Source organism: Anguilla rostrata, chromosome 2 (genome assembly GCF_018555375.3).
Source record: "Anguilla rostrata isolate EN2019 chromosome 2, ASM1855537v3, whole genome shotgun sequence".
In the NCBI taxonomy this organism is placed as follows: Eukaryota; Metazoa; Chordata; class Actinopteri; order Anguilliformes; family Anguillidae; genus Anguilla; species Anguilla rostrata.
Window position 1 is genome coordinate 8168419 of NC_057934.1, and position 14579 is coordinate 8182997.

The window sequence follows — 14579 nt, forward strand, 5'->3', positions numbered from 1 at the left end:
GCTGATGTTTAAAAATGTGTTACATAAGCCTAACCCGAAAAGAGCGTCTGCTAAATGCCTGGCTTAAATGACCGGTAAAATTTGTGCAAGCTTCAAAATGTTTTGAAAAGAAATCGAAACCCATGTTCAGAGCAAAGTCACTAGCACAGGAGAATTAACTGTTCAGTTCACAGAGAGGAATAATTTATTTACAACATGCATTTTAGTGATGGTACCTAAAGCGCACGTCAGGTCCGCTACCAGAATGCGTCCTGGGCCAGAAACACGTTTTGGGCCAGAAATACGTTCAGGTAAAGGAGCGGGTCCCGGGGATTTGGCAATGAACCCTGGGGGGGGGGGGGCTGTTTAGGGCCGGGTGGTGTCGCCATAGATACAGCCCTGACCTTGTCGTGGGCCTCGCAGTCCAAGGTCCTTCCCTCAACTCAAACAGGAGCAGACTGATCACATGCACCTAGCCTGGCAGGACGGTGGCCCAGAGGGGACAAAATGAACCCAGTTTCATTTGCATTGCGGTACTCCACCGTTTTTTGCACTATTTGTATTTCAACTACATTGTAATAATAATTATGATTATTACTATTATTATTATTATTTAGTCTCTCGATAAATCCAACCTCCAGATTTTAGTTCCCAGGTCCTGACCCTGCCTGTGTTTCGGTTGGGGACGGGACAGGGGGAACGGTGACTCTGGGAGAGTGTGTTTCCCTCAGGCTCGTCCAGAGGGGGCAGGCCTCCCCAGCTGCTGCGTTTCGGGAGCCAGACGCTCCCCGCTCATCAGTAAAAAAAGACATCGCCCCTTTGACCCCCCCCCCCCCTCACCCCACGCCCCAAACGCTTCGCAAACACAGCCCGCCGCGGCCGCAAAACAAACAAGGGTGACGCCAACGCCGCGAACGCAGCGGTCAGTCAAACCGCTCTGTCCCGTTTTTACCCGCTTTTACCGGGCTGTGACATCACACGACCTCCAGCCAACCAGCACGCACCTGGCTATGCTCACATTCACCAAGGTAGGATTATTAAACACAAGCTAATAACAACAATTACCAATAATAATGCTATTAATAATAAAACAACAATTACATTTTCTGTATATTATATTTCATTTTACATACAATTTGTTCATGCTGTTGAACTTTTGTCTCCTATTCCAAATTGCGAAATCTGTTTGCTAACATTGTTTTGATTTACACATAACGTACAAATATAAAGGTATTACTATTATTGGTAAACGTAGTACTAGTACCACCCTCTATTATAATAAAATGACGATAAAACTGGATAGTTCTCATGATTAAAAATGATGAAACTTTATTGAAACGGACAGTGTCAGTGTGTCTAGCAGCGAGGTGAGGTGGCAGCAGGCGGGCGGTCGTCGAGGCGGTCGTCGGGGGCGGAGCGGAGACAGGCGTGCGAACAGCTGAGGGTGCAGACAGCTGAGGGGAAACCCGAGCGGGACGGGGCGGGAGGGGGGGTGGGCAGATTAACTCCCCCCGCCCCCCCGCTGCACCAGCTGTGGCATGACCGTCAGTATGGGGGGGGACTGAGGGTTGGGGGAGGGCGCACAGCGACGCCACACGGCCCCCCTCCGCTACCCGGCATTCTGATACCCCACACTGCCATTACAGTGAATCTACCCCCTTCTTCCCAGAATGCTCTGAGCAACCATAGATTCTGCAAATGCACCCAGATACCCAGCTCCCGCGTTCCTTCCCTCTGCTCCGCCTCTTATGTGCAGGACGTTCCGGTTGGTTACAGGGGTTTTCCCTTTCTGTATTATGACAGCACAGAACTTTCACACAGCACTGCACTCGGTCACGGTTCATCCAACCGGAATGTTTCAGCTTCAGTGGCGGAGAGACAGAACTTTCCATGTTAAGACCACAGAGTTGAGCATCTGGTGTGTCAGTGAGAATCTGTGGCTGCAGTCATAAGACAGCTTATCCTCTGGCGAAAACGTGTGGAGGCCAACTGTTATTAAGACAGTCAGGCTTGGTTCTTCCTCCTGCGGGCTTCCAACCAATCAACAGATCTGTTTTATATTTCTGGAGGGCACTTCACACCAATTGTGTCCCAGGTTGTAAAATGCGAAGGCTTTGAATGGACCTGTCGGGACCTACAGATAGCCACCGGCGGTATGCGCATGCCCGATGGGCAGCTGTTTGCATGCACTTCCTGTCCGACCCTTCCCATCATGCAACAGGCTCATTGTCCTTGAAAGGAATTTGTTCTGCGTTTTCAAGGAAATCATAAGACATCTGTTCAAGAAACACGCAAAAATACTCTACCCTCTCTGTCAAACTCAAAACTCAGACTCAAGAATGCTGTGCTGGCATGGAGCTATCAATTACATTAAATTCAGATGAAACATAATTTCCTTAAACCACAGCTTATATAGTTAGCCCATCTCTCTCTCTTTCTTAGTCTGATTACTAAAACACCCCGCCACTAACATCAGCGTGTAGCAGTCCTGCATCAGACATCTGCATCCTGTCACCCCTGACCTCTGACCCCCTATCATCCCGCCCCCCCCCCCAGAGCCTCTCCTATCTGACCCCCCAGGCCCCTCCTATCTGACCCCCCCAGTTTTAGTGTTTATTATGACCTAAAGGAGGAGATATGGTATCGCACTAACAGACAGCTCCTCAGACAGCCCCTGACCTACTGCATGTTCAAATTCAAATGTCTAAATTCAGCTCCAAATTCAAATCCAAATACACTTTGTGTGTAAAGGTTTATATGTATTATATCAGAATTAAAAAAATTGTTTGTAATTTAATTTCCTTTTGTTTTTACTGGCAGAGAAAATACCAGTTCTCATCACTACAGAAGTAAACCACCAGTCCAACAACACAGATCCCAATACAGATTCCACACTGACCTCACACTGGTCCCACACCCTGGTCCCACACAGGACACAGCAGTGGCTCTAACTGCCCCTCCCCCTGCTCTACTGTCCCAGGTAGAGGTTTCCATTGTGCCCCCCCTCCCCCCAAATCCCTAATCTCCCATTTGGCGGCCCCCGTCTCCAGTCCTGACACCCGGCCTGCCATATGGAATTCACAGCCGCGTTTGGGACAGCTAAATAAGGCAGGGCAGCCCAATTCGGGAGCCCTGTCCCTGTCACTCCAGAGGACCTCTCCCACACAGCCCCTTCTACGTACCCCACTCCCCCCCCCCAATCTTTTTCCACTCTTTCATGCTCTTTATCCCTCCACTTCCCTCTCTCTCCTCTGTGTCTACCTCCATCTCTTTTTTATTCGTTCTCACTCGTAAAAAGCACTTCTACGCCCCGGTGGTGAAATAAAAGTTTGACAAAAAAATATAAATCTTTCACTCTGTCTCCCTCCATCTCTTTTCTCCTCCTCACTCTTTCCACGGAAGGAAAAGAGCATTTTTATCCATATTGCTCCTTATATTTTATTTTACAGGGTATATAAAGCTATATATTGTGTCCTATTCGACACTGCAGCTATTTTCCACCCGATAAAGGCTAGCCAAGTAGCGGTGTGAGCCAGACGCCGGTTTGTCACAGGCCGGGACCTAGCCTCTCCTACAGGCCCCGACCCAAAAGCAAGATGGGAAATATGCAACTGGACGGTGGGAAACTTTACTTGTCTGTCTAATGAGGTGGGTGTCCTTGGTGTGGACACACACACAGGCACAAGCACACAAATATACACGCGCACACATGTGCGCACACACACACACATCGCCATAAATAATGTTTTATTTTTTAATACAGTGTTGACTTTTTAGTCTGCCGTGCTCTTTCTGCAGAAATACAGACCCTTATAATTGGGTCTAGTGTGAAACGCTTTCTCGACTGGACAGCCTCCTTATGACGAGACGAGGCCGGGTTTTTCTCTCTTAACCCGACACCATCTGTAACTGTCTTCTGCGTGTGCCTCTCTCTCACTCTCCAGCTATTTAAAAGCACTGCTGCGATAAGGGCGAATATCTCAGTGCATTTACCTTCCATTATCTCAATGACACTCACTTGTCACCCCCAGGCTCCTCCCCCTCCCCCTCCCCCTCCCTTCCCGGAGGATTTAAAGCTACGGTACACATTTTCCGGAAAGCAGAAAGAGGACCTCGGGCGGCAGCCGCTAATAAAATAACGCGGCTCATACGTGGCTTCCCTCGAGCGGTCGCCAGACCAGCCAAAGTTTTATAAACAGGGATAAGAGCGCGCGGCCTCCACGCTCGGGTTTTTAAGCGCAGGGAGAGAGAGTCACGTCACTGAAACAGACTAGAGAAGCGCTGAAGCCAAATCAACACTAACGCCTCTGAACGCGGCCGAGTCTTTCAGCCGCAAACGTGGCGAATAAACGCGACAGAGGAGGTCTGCGCGAGTCCAGAGGTTCAGACTCAAGGGCTTTTCCCTGGGCCGGGCTAGGGTCAGAAACATTCCCAAAATTCTTCTGAGAAAAAAAACCCCAATTACAATGACAAGAAACATTTGTATTTCTTCCAAAATAAATAAATAAATAAACAAATAAATAAGACAAAATGAATCACTGTGGGATGTTAAATCACGAGCAGAATTCTGGAGACAAACGGAGACGGCGACACGCGCTTTATCTCACGGACGGCGCGCGTGTCCCTCCCCACATGCGGAGAGGCCACTTCAAACGGCGCACATGACCCCCCGGGACACCAGCAAGCCCCTCCCCTCCATCAGGAGTCCATGCAGCACATGACAACGGCTATGTGAGCGTCGGCATGGAAACATATTATCCAGCTATTACAACCCGTCACAATATATGGGCTAAGAGGTAAGATTATACCCACTTTCGATACTGCAATTAAAGACATGTATTTACATTACATTTTAGCAGATGCTGTGATCCAGAGCCCCCTCCTCCAGCTGTTTTCGCAAAGAGCCCCTGTGTCTGTGTTAGAGCCCATAACCACACCCTGGGGCTGGCACACACAGACCCGCCCAAAAACACCAAAGGGGGAAGAGAGGCTTCCAACACCCAGCCCCGAAAGGCGTAAAGGCCTAAGGGCAGTAAAACAATGTTACTGCCCCGCATGGGGGCAAATACAGGCCCGTTTCAGCTACCGCCACACGCCCCACTCAGGATAGAGCTCGGGATAAACACATCTCCTAAAAGCCTAATATTAATGTAGCCCATGTGTGCATCCTGCCAGAACCTGAACCAGAACCAGAACCTGTGCTCCATTAGGACCGCTTGGAGCTTTTTGTACCGTCAACTTCATTACTCCCCCTTCTGCTATGCCCACTGTGTGACATTCTGTTATTTCTTTTCTTAAAAAAAAGAAAGAATAATGACAGAGGACTGAAATACTCCCACTCCTTACGTAAGGAGCAAGCTCCAGTGAGGAGCTCCAGGAGTCAGTGCTGGGAGAATAGATTCAGTCCACCGAGAATGGTTTTCAAATGGCAAAGGGTTCCATTTACCCTCTCTGATACCCACCAACCAACCCCACTCTTAACCAACCCCACCCCCTCAAACCAACACCCCATTAAAACCAAACCCCACCCTTTGACCAACCAGCACTACCCTCGAACAAGCCCCAGCCTAGGAGCCATGGCACCTGGCCAAAACTTACACCCCACCTTCCCCGATTTACCCCCCCCCCGCCCCAAAACTTACACACATACACACACACACCGGTCGCAAACTGTCCTCCGCCCGCCCCCCACCCCATTTGCCGAGCTCAAGCACTCTCCAACCCTCCCCTTCCGTAACTTACACACTCTCCTCCCCTCTCCCAACCCCCCCCCCCCCACATTACTAAATAAGAAAAAAAAAAGTCAGCGGCTTCCAAAGCGGGAGACAGCTGCAGCTTATAAGGAATGTGCGCGAGCGCTGCCAAGAGAGCAGGCAGGGAAACCAGACTATATATGGGCACGGTGGCACAATCAAACTTTCATCAATGAGAGGGGGCACGCCGGAGCACGACCACGGGGGGGTGGGGGTGGGGGTGTTTGGGGAGGGGGGGGTGGGGCGCGACAGCGTGCGGGGGCACGCAGCCGATCGGGGGCGGTGTGTCGAGAAACGAGCGCTCGCAAACCCGTTTCGCCAAGTTGAGTTAAAGGTGAGAGAGACGGCGCCCGCTTTCCGCGACACCCTGTGTTTTTCTCGGGCAAGCCGATTGGGCGGACGGCGCTAATGCCGCCGTGTTTCGGGCGACGAGGCGGGGTAACCTCTGCGTGGGCTCGAGCCGAACCCCCGAGTGAGGGCGGAGCTGGGCCTGGATGGGCGGGGCCAGAGGGGGGCGATCGCAAGAAACAAAGCCCAAAGGGACTGGATTCCAAAATATTTCCCACAAGAACACACACGCCCACACTCACCCACCAATGAGAAGAGAGGCATATCGACACACAACGAGCAGCCAGCAGCCCATTTACCTACAATGGAAAACGATGCGTCTGTCATGCACACACACACACACACGCACGCACGCACACACACGCACGCAGACACACTCTCACCCGCACACACACACACACACACACACACACACGCAAACACACACACGCACACACGCAAACACACACTCTCACCCGCGCGCACACAAAAACATCACTATCATACAAAGAGAATATCCAAGCAGGTCCATCCAACATGGCACCAGATGCTTGTACCAAACTATGACAACAGCAAAACGGCAAACGGCACAGGCGACGTTCAACCCCAACACAAAACACACGGTTAAAACAAAAACAGACAGCAGCCCCAGATTCAGCTCAAAACTTCCTCACCCCTTTCATTCCCTTTGATCAGTCCAGGGTAACACTTCCACTGAGCAAATTAAGAAGCAAAAAACCCTGCTCATTATACATGACTGTAATTAGCATATTAGCACCAGTTTATTTTACAGCCTCGTCCAAGAGAGCATCGCAAGCGTATGAACCCTAATAATGAGTGAGAAAAGGGGGGATGAAATTCAGCTGGCTGATTCCACACATTCAGCCCTGCAGTCTGAAGAGACGAGGCGGCAGGAGGAGCTGTGTTATACATGTTCTGGGGCGCAGGACCTGATCTGGGTCAAACAGACACCTGAAATAATTTAACCCCCTTTGAGGTAGGTTAGAAAAAAAAACCCTGCAGATTTTCAGACACTTTTTTAAAAGACTTTTTTATAGCGCCTTTCGTTCTTTCCCCTCGGGAAACCAGGTGGGCGGGGTTTCGGCACAGAGCCGTCAATCAATCAGTTGCCCGGGTAGCAACATTAACAAGGTTGAGAATTCTCGGCAAGATCTGCTACAGGAGAAAGCTCACCGAGTGTTTCAAATGCGTTTTCAACCCAGGTCTGTCCATAACGCTGCACAGCCGACATTGTGCCACGGTGACATCATTTGTGCTGCTATATTTACTGCGCACATCTGACAGGAGTCACAAGGCGCTGTCACTCACGATAAGGAATGCTGCAAATTGACATTTCATTATGAAAATCCCCTTAATTATGAGGGGGGGAGGGGGGGTGGGGGGAGTCAGTGTGTCCTCAAATCTCCAGCAGGTACCATCTCGCTTTGTGGCCAGCTCGGGTTAGCCTACATCTGGACAAAGTTGCCGCAGTGCAATAGCCCAAAATCTCAACAACGCCATTATTAAGGTGACATTTCTTCACACTGGAAGGTGAGAGGATTTTTCTTTTCAGAATTCTTTTATCCACACTCCAACAACCACTCATTGCTTTGAGCACTCTCCAAAATTGTGTTGTAACTAATACATTTTGGTGCCAAAATAATTTTCAACCCACCACCCCCCCTCAAAAATAAAATACACATTTCCAGTTTTGGCACAGCTTGGCTATACTGCCATGACTCTGCATTGCGAGTGTGACAAAATGCAGCCATATGCTCACACTTTCCACCTAAAGCTATACGAACGTAACAGGAAACGATAGTAACAGGAAGCGATGTAGGCCAGGAAGGCACCACAGTAACAAGAATTTATGTAAGCCAGGACAGCAGGGCAAGGCAACAGTAACAGGAAGTGACGTCAGCAGAGGAAGGCGCGACGAGGTCGAGGGCGACAGGAAGCGAGGCGCGCTCACCTTGGCCTCCCCGCAGCTGTCGGACTCGGACACCTGGTAGGTGAGGTCGGTCTCCTCGAAGCCGGTGGCGCTCATGCGCTGGTCGGTGGAGGGGTCGGAGCGCGGCGGCGAGTCGGGCGAGTTCAGGCAGGTCTGGATCAGGGCCTTGCCCGTCTCGCTGGTGATCATGGGCTGCAGCTTGCGCGTGGCGAAGGTGTACACGTGCCCCGTCTCGCTGGCCACCAGCAGCAGCACCTGCGTGCCCGTCAGCGTGGAGAGCTCGTACGCCTGCGGGGGGGGACGGGGGGGTTAGAGAGGGCTCGCCAAATAATCACAATAAACATATAGATACAGTAATATATACAGTCCAGCACAGGGACAAAGGGTTACCAGTCCCCTCCTAATGTGGGCTATTCACCGTACGCTTTCTACCACCCTCCCCCACCCAAAAAAAACAAGAAAAAAAACCACCACGGCAAAGTCAATAACACTAGTGTTGGGCTAATACAGTCAATAAAGCCTGTATGGCATAGAGCAGGGATCTCAAACTCAAATCATGGAGGGCCGCTGTGTCTGTGGGTGTTTGACATGTTCCTGCATTGAAGTGCTTCATTTGAGTCACCGATCGGCTAAAAAGTCAGCACGCCTTGCTTCCACGGCCTAAACTGGCTGCTGACTGAAAGGAAATCAGAAAAACCGCAACTTCTGAGCTCTCTAACCCCTAACCCAACCCCTAACCCGAACCCTAACCCAACCCCTAACCCAAACCCTAACCCGAACACTAACCATTAGACTCCACTGTAGCCGATGCATTACCATGGCTTTCGTCCAGAGGTGGCCTAAACAGACTTCTTTCACTCACCGCTGAACCAGTTCTGGGATTGGACGGCAGTAAGAGCACACGGCTGCACAGGGAACAGTTTATAAGCCGCGCTCGTGAAGCTTCTGGTTTTATGGGAGTCATTTGTTAAGCAAAAGATGGTTCTGCGTGAGCGCTGCTTCGCGAAATGCCCCTGAGAGCACGAGCAGTGAGGAAGACGGAGGAGGACACTGTCAGCGGAAGAGAAACGGACAGGCGCAGAGGTAAACTAGCCAGCCGGAGCATCGTTAGCACCCCTCGCTCAAACGAGCATTTCATATACCTTAACTCTTCGCATGCTGGTGAACTTCAGAAACCCTTTTCAACAGAACAGGCGAGCTAACTGAAAACTACACATACAAACAAAACAGGAATTCCATCCTGAATATTAGCACAAACAGTAACCAGTCGTAATTGTTACCGAATTTCTATAAAAGCAGTTACTAAAAAAATTACTTGATATTCCTGTTTTATCCAGAGCAACTTACAATGAGTGCAAACAGAGACTCGTAAATCACCAACACCCCAGATAAAGGAGTGTAATGGGCGGACCATAACACCCCAGTGTTACGTAACCTTTTGTCACTAATTAGCATGCGGGAGGGAACAGTAGAGGAAGCATTTATTTTTTTTTGGGGGGGGAGGTATAGGGTAGATAGAGGGGGGAAGACGTGGAAGAGAGGAATGGGGATCAGGATGGAGAATTGGGGGGGGGGGGGGGGGGAATTAATTCATTCCATCAATTCCACCAGCGAGCCTTTGGAATAAGAGGTCAGACACAGATCGCTTAGACTCCCAGACGCTTGGCTCGGAATGTTTCGGCAAAGGCGCGGAGGGAGAGTAGAGCTTCAGGAGTCCAGAGCACAAAGCCGAGGATCTGGTGGCTCTAAAGTATCTATGGTAGGGCGGAATTCCTCCGCGCTGATGTAACGAGAGGCAACAGCAGTCCTCCAGGGAGCTCTTGTTTGTTGGTTTTGGACAGACCGGCATTATGCATTCTGTCCCTCGCGTTGGAAACGCAGCCCTCCCTCCTGCTCCACAAACACGAACCCGTGTTCAGGCTCAACACGGATTCTGAACAACCGCCACAGGGTTGTTGAGTCTCGCTCCTAACCAAGGTGCTCATGACCTTACAGTACTATTACATTACATTCATTTAGCAGACGCTTTTACATTACATTACATTACAGGCATTTAGCAGACGCTCTTATCCAGAGCGACTTACACAACTTTTTACATAGCACTTTACATTGTATCCATTTATACAGCTGGATATATACTGAAGCAATGCAGGTTAAGTACCTTGCTCAAGGGTACAACGGCAGTGTCCTTACCCGGGATTCGAACCTACGACCTTTCGGTTACAAGCGCAGTTCCTTACCCACTGCGCCACACTCCGTCCTCAAGCTATTTATCCAAAGCGACGTACAAAAAGTGCATTTTCATGATCGTAGACAACTGCTGAACACGGGTTCAGTAAGGTACAATTACTTATTTTGTAAAGCTATTTCTAGCCGAGAACAAAGAACACTATCCTGGTCTAACATCTACTATGAAGGGGGGGGGAAGGGAGGGGGGTTTCTGAAGACACAGGAGAAAAGGCATACCAGATTTTAAAAGCAGAAGGTTCATAATCATATTCTTAGAACTGAGGAAACTGTGTTCAACATGAAAGCAAAAAAAACAAATGTCAAAAAAAAAGCGAGCCTGAGCAGTGATGAACTGCATGGATTTTAGTAACTGCTGGGTCCCTAAAAATGGTCACCAAGCAACTAACGTGCCGGAGAGGCAAAAGCTGCAGAGTCAAACCTCAGACAGAGGGATGCCCTCGGCTACTGCTGTACACCAACTCAGCAAGATGTCTCACACACATATGCACACTTACACACACACACACACACCCAAACACACACACAAGCAAGCACACACACACACGCACGCGCACATGCACGTACGCACACAAGCACACATGCACACGCGCACACTCGCACACTCACGCACGCAAAACTGGCGAGAGAGCTCTCCGAGACCATTTCAGAGGAAGGAAACCTGTGGTTGCTTAGACACACATCATCTTTGCGTGGGAGTGATGTGCGTTGGCGTGGCAACTGGCAGAATATGTCACTCGGGTTGGCCGCAAGCAACACGACGAACCGCCCACCGCCCATCGCTCTGCGGCCGGCAATCACGGAGGTCAGCTACGTCCCAGAAAGCCTTGTTCTTAAGATGTTAGCAAAACCGCCATCGGGGCTAACTATTGCGTGGAGGCTTGGCCGATGACACGATGGAGCTCAGCGATAGCGCGCTCTGCAAAGGCGCGTGCCCTTCTCGCCCTAGCCGTCTTATTAATGAACGCAAAAAAAAAAAAACCAGGTCATTCTGAATGGCGCGCTTCGGAAAAAAAAAACACCGTTTCCCATGAGCTTGTGTTTCCTCTTTAAGACCTGAGCGGCGAGGTGACACAACAACACAGACTCATCGCCGCCGGCAGCCAGCGTTCTGCAGCCGGCTCCGTCTCCAAAGCGCGGCGCCGTGTAGGACCGGCGGGCCCCGCGAGAACGCCGGGACACGCCGGCGAGCGTCCGTCCCATCATGCACCGCATTTCCCTAAGAGTGTTTAGGCAAAGCTGTCGGAAGGAATTGTTTGTAGAGTTATCTATGGTTCCCTGCATAGGTAAATGGGTATCAACCACTGGAAAAGCTACGCTCGAGCGTGCGCTCTGCTCTAAGAACACAAAACTTTCTTCCAAGGAAACGGCACCGCCATTTCGCCATTTTTGCGGCATGTTCTGGTGTCCTTTAAGATGACATCAGGCTTGATCTAAGACTCAAACCACTTCCACAGAACCAGTTCTGTTTTTCACAAGCCACAGTTCAGGGCTTTATCAGCTAGCCAACATCATCATCCGAAGAGTTTGCTTAGATTACCAGCGTGGTGTTTATTTTAGTTGAGAAACACGGAGCTTTGCTCATAGGCTGAGGGCGATCGTTACGGTGGCACGATCACTTCCGCATTTTACCCAGAATGTCTCAGATACGAACAGAGTTGGGCCTGCAGGTAATGGCGCTTTTTGATTGGATCACAGGGGAGGCGCTTTTTGATCGCATCACAGAGGAATACAGGCCGGGTCCTTGGTGAGCCACAGACATAACCAGAGCCTGAGAAAGCTGGCGTTGAGTGCAAAGATGACTAACATTTTTGTAAAATGCCTCCATGCCTCCTGTGAACCCTCCAGAGTTTAACGAGATTATTAAACTAATTAAACTGAGATTTTAAAAAGTTCCAGCGGAGGACAGAAAGGCCAAATAGAGCTCAGCGTTCCATTAGCTGTGACTGCGCTGCTCCATAGCGACGCCCACGAGACATGAATCTCAACGGTGAGCTGTGAGCCGCTGCCACTGCTGTGGTCTGGCATGAATCAGTGTGTGTGTGTGTGTGTGTGTCTGACTGTGTCTGTGTGTGTCTGTGTATGTGCGTGTGTGTGTGTGTCTGACTGTGTCTGTGTGTGTGTGTGTGTGTGTGTCTGACTGTGTGTCTGACTGTGCGTGTGTGTATGTGTGTCTGACTGTGTCTGTGTGTGTGTGTCTGACTGTGTCTGTGTGTTTGTGTTGATGTGTGTGTTGTGTGTGTTATGTGTTAGTGGACTGGCTGGGTGGGGTCGCTGTAGCCTGCGTGCTGTGTGTGCTGCGTGTCTGACTGTGTCTGTGTGTGTGTGTGTCTGACTATGTCTGTGTGTGTGTGTGCGTGCATGCGTGCGTGCGTGCGTGTGTGTGTGTATATGTGATTAGGGGACTGGACTACCCCAGGTGGGGCACAGCTGTAGCCCTGCACAAAGTGCTTAAGCTGAATTGCTGCAGTAAAGGAAGCAGCTGCATAAATGGACAAACATGCCAAAACAAATGCGAGCTGCGCAGGTCAGCCTGCATGAGAGCATGCGCCAATCCAGCGCAATCCAATGCGATAAATAATGCGCATTATAGTGTGTGTGTGTGTGTGTGTGTGTGTGTGTGTGCACAGAGCGCACATCCTCAAGCAACTGTGCGTGAACACATTCACCAGCTCCACTATGCTGGTCCCGTCCCTGCAGCAGCCCCCCCCCCCACAGCACAGTCTGCAGCCCACATGCCCTGCCCCACCCCTTACAGTCAGCCCGGCCTCTCAGCTCTGGACAGTGCACACACACACACACACACACACACACACACACACACACACACACACACACACACACACACACGCAGGTTAAACAAATACGCAGAGCAAACAAGCACTAAAGTGAAGGGGATAGCGTCTGTTTGCTCTTAGAGCCGCCTCCCTCTCCCGAGCGGCCTATTGCCACGCTCGCGCAGGTGTCCCCCGGGCGACGGCGGGAGAAACGACGCTTCCAGAGTCCGCAGCGGCGACGGCGAGCGGAGAGCGGCGACCGCGACGCATCGGTCAGATCCGCTCGACCGCCAATGCCCGCCACGTGCTGCCGGGACCCTTAAAGGCCGAGGCAGCCTGGCAGACTGGCGCGAGTGCCAGGGGTAGCGCAGGTGAACGCCAGTGCCAGGGGCAGCGCAGGTGAACGCCGGTGCCAGGGGTGACGCAGGTGAAAATGTGTTAAACAGCACGGTGTAAAAAAAAACGTAGTAGAGTGGAGTGTTTCTCATATCGCCTCAGGAGCCGTCTGGGCCAATCCGGGGGCAGGGAATTCCATTCCAGTGCAGACACACAGGCATTTACCGGATGCTCTTATGCAAACCACTTAAAACACTGATTTTCGTTTACTTAATACAGGACTAAATGAGTCACTATACAGCTGGGCTTTTTATTAAAGAAATGCCAGTTAAGCACCTAACTCAAGGGTACAGGGGCAATGCCCCACCTGGGAATCAAACCTGCAAGCCCCATTCCCTCATTAGTGCGCTACACTGCCACACACATTCAGAATCAGAACCAACCAGATTACAGGGAAACCAGCCTTCACAATCTGTAACCTCACCTTCCCAAGTGCTTGCTTCCCAGGCAGTACACTGCAGTTGTACCCTTGAGCCAGATCCTTACCTAAATTGCATCAGTATACATCCAGCTGTATAAAAGGATACCATGTAGGAAATAGCAATAACAACAACAAAAAAATTACGCAAGTCATTCCCGATGCTTCCTGATCCCAGACAACCGCCACTAAATTAAGAGGATTAGGCTACACGGCAGACACTAACACGCGAACTAAGGGGTCTACCCCAAACCATGAAAAACAGCCCCAGACCAAGGGGTGTCCCTTATTTATTCAGCTGATGCATTTCCACAGTGTCTTTCTCAGAGTGTAATGCAAGTTTGGCTCATATCCATTTCCATGTCACCAAACTCCTCATTTTTCATAGTTTAGTTTCATTTCGTTTGGGTGGCCAGGTGTCCACATCTTCAGCAGGTAGGGCCCCAGTGGTTTCACCTGTCAGTTCATCATTAAAGTGATTAAAAACATGACCTCATTCCAAAGTCATAATTAGCGATTCAGCACATTGCAGAAAATGAACGCATCAGCTGCTCTGATTAAAAGAACTTGGCAGCGAATGTGAATTATGGCCATTTCTGACATAATGTGGCCAGGAGAGAGAAACAGTCCTTCGGCTGACGTTGAGTGTCCAATTAAGAGCAATTAACAGCTCGTTACTGTTCAGCGGTTGCAATTAACAGAAGGAATGAAGACCAGAGTGCGCAGTGGGA

General features: G+C 50.3%; 1 protein-coding gene across 1 annotated transcript in view; it reads right to left on the reverse strand.

The window, feature by feature from the left end:
• The window catches only part of LOC135249563 (serum response factor-like), a 43127-nt gene that overhangs the window by 22219 nt on the left and 6329 nt on the right, over positions 1–14579 (reverse strand). The window contains exon 2 of the mRNA XM_064325174.1: positions 7856–8298. Within this exon, the coding sequence (XP_064181244.1) occupies positions 7856–8298 (443 nt within the window). The remainder of the gene's footprint in view (positions 1–7855; positions 8299–14579) is intronic.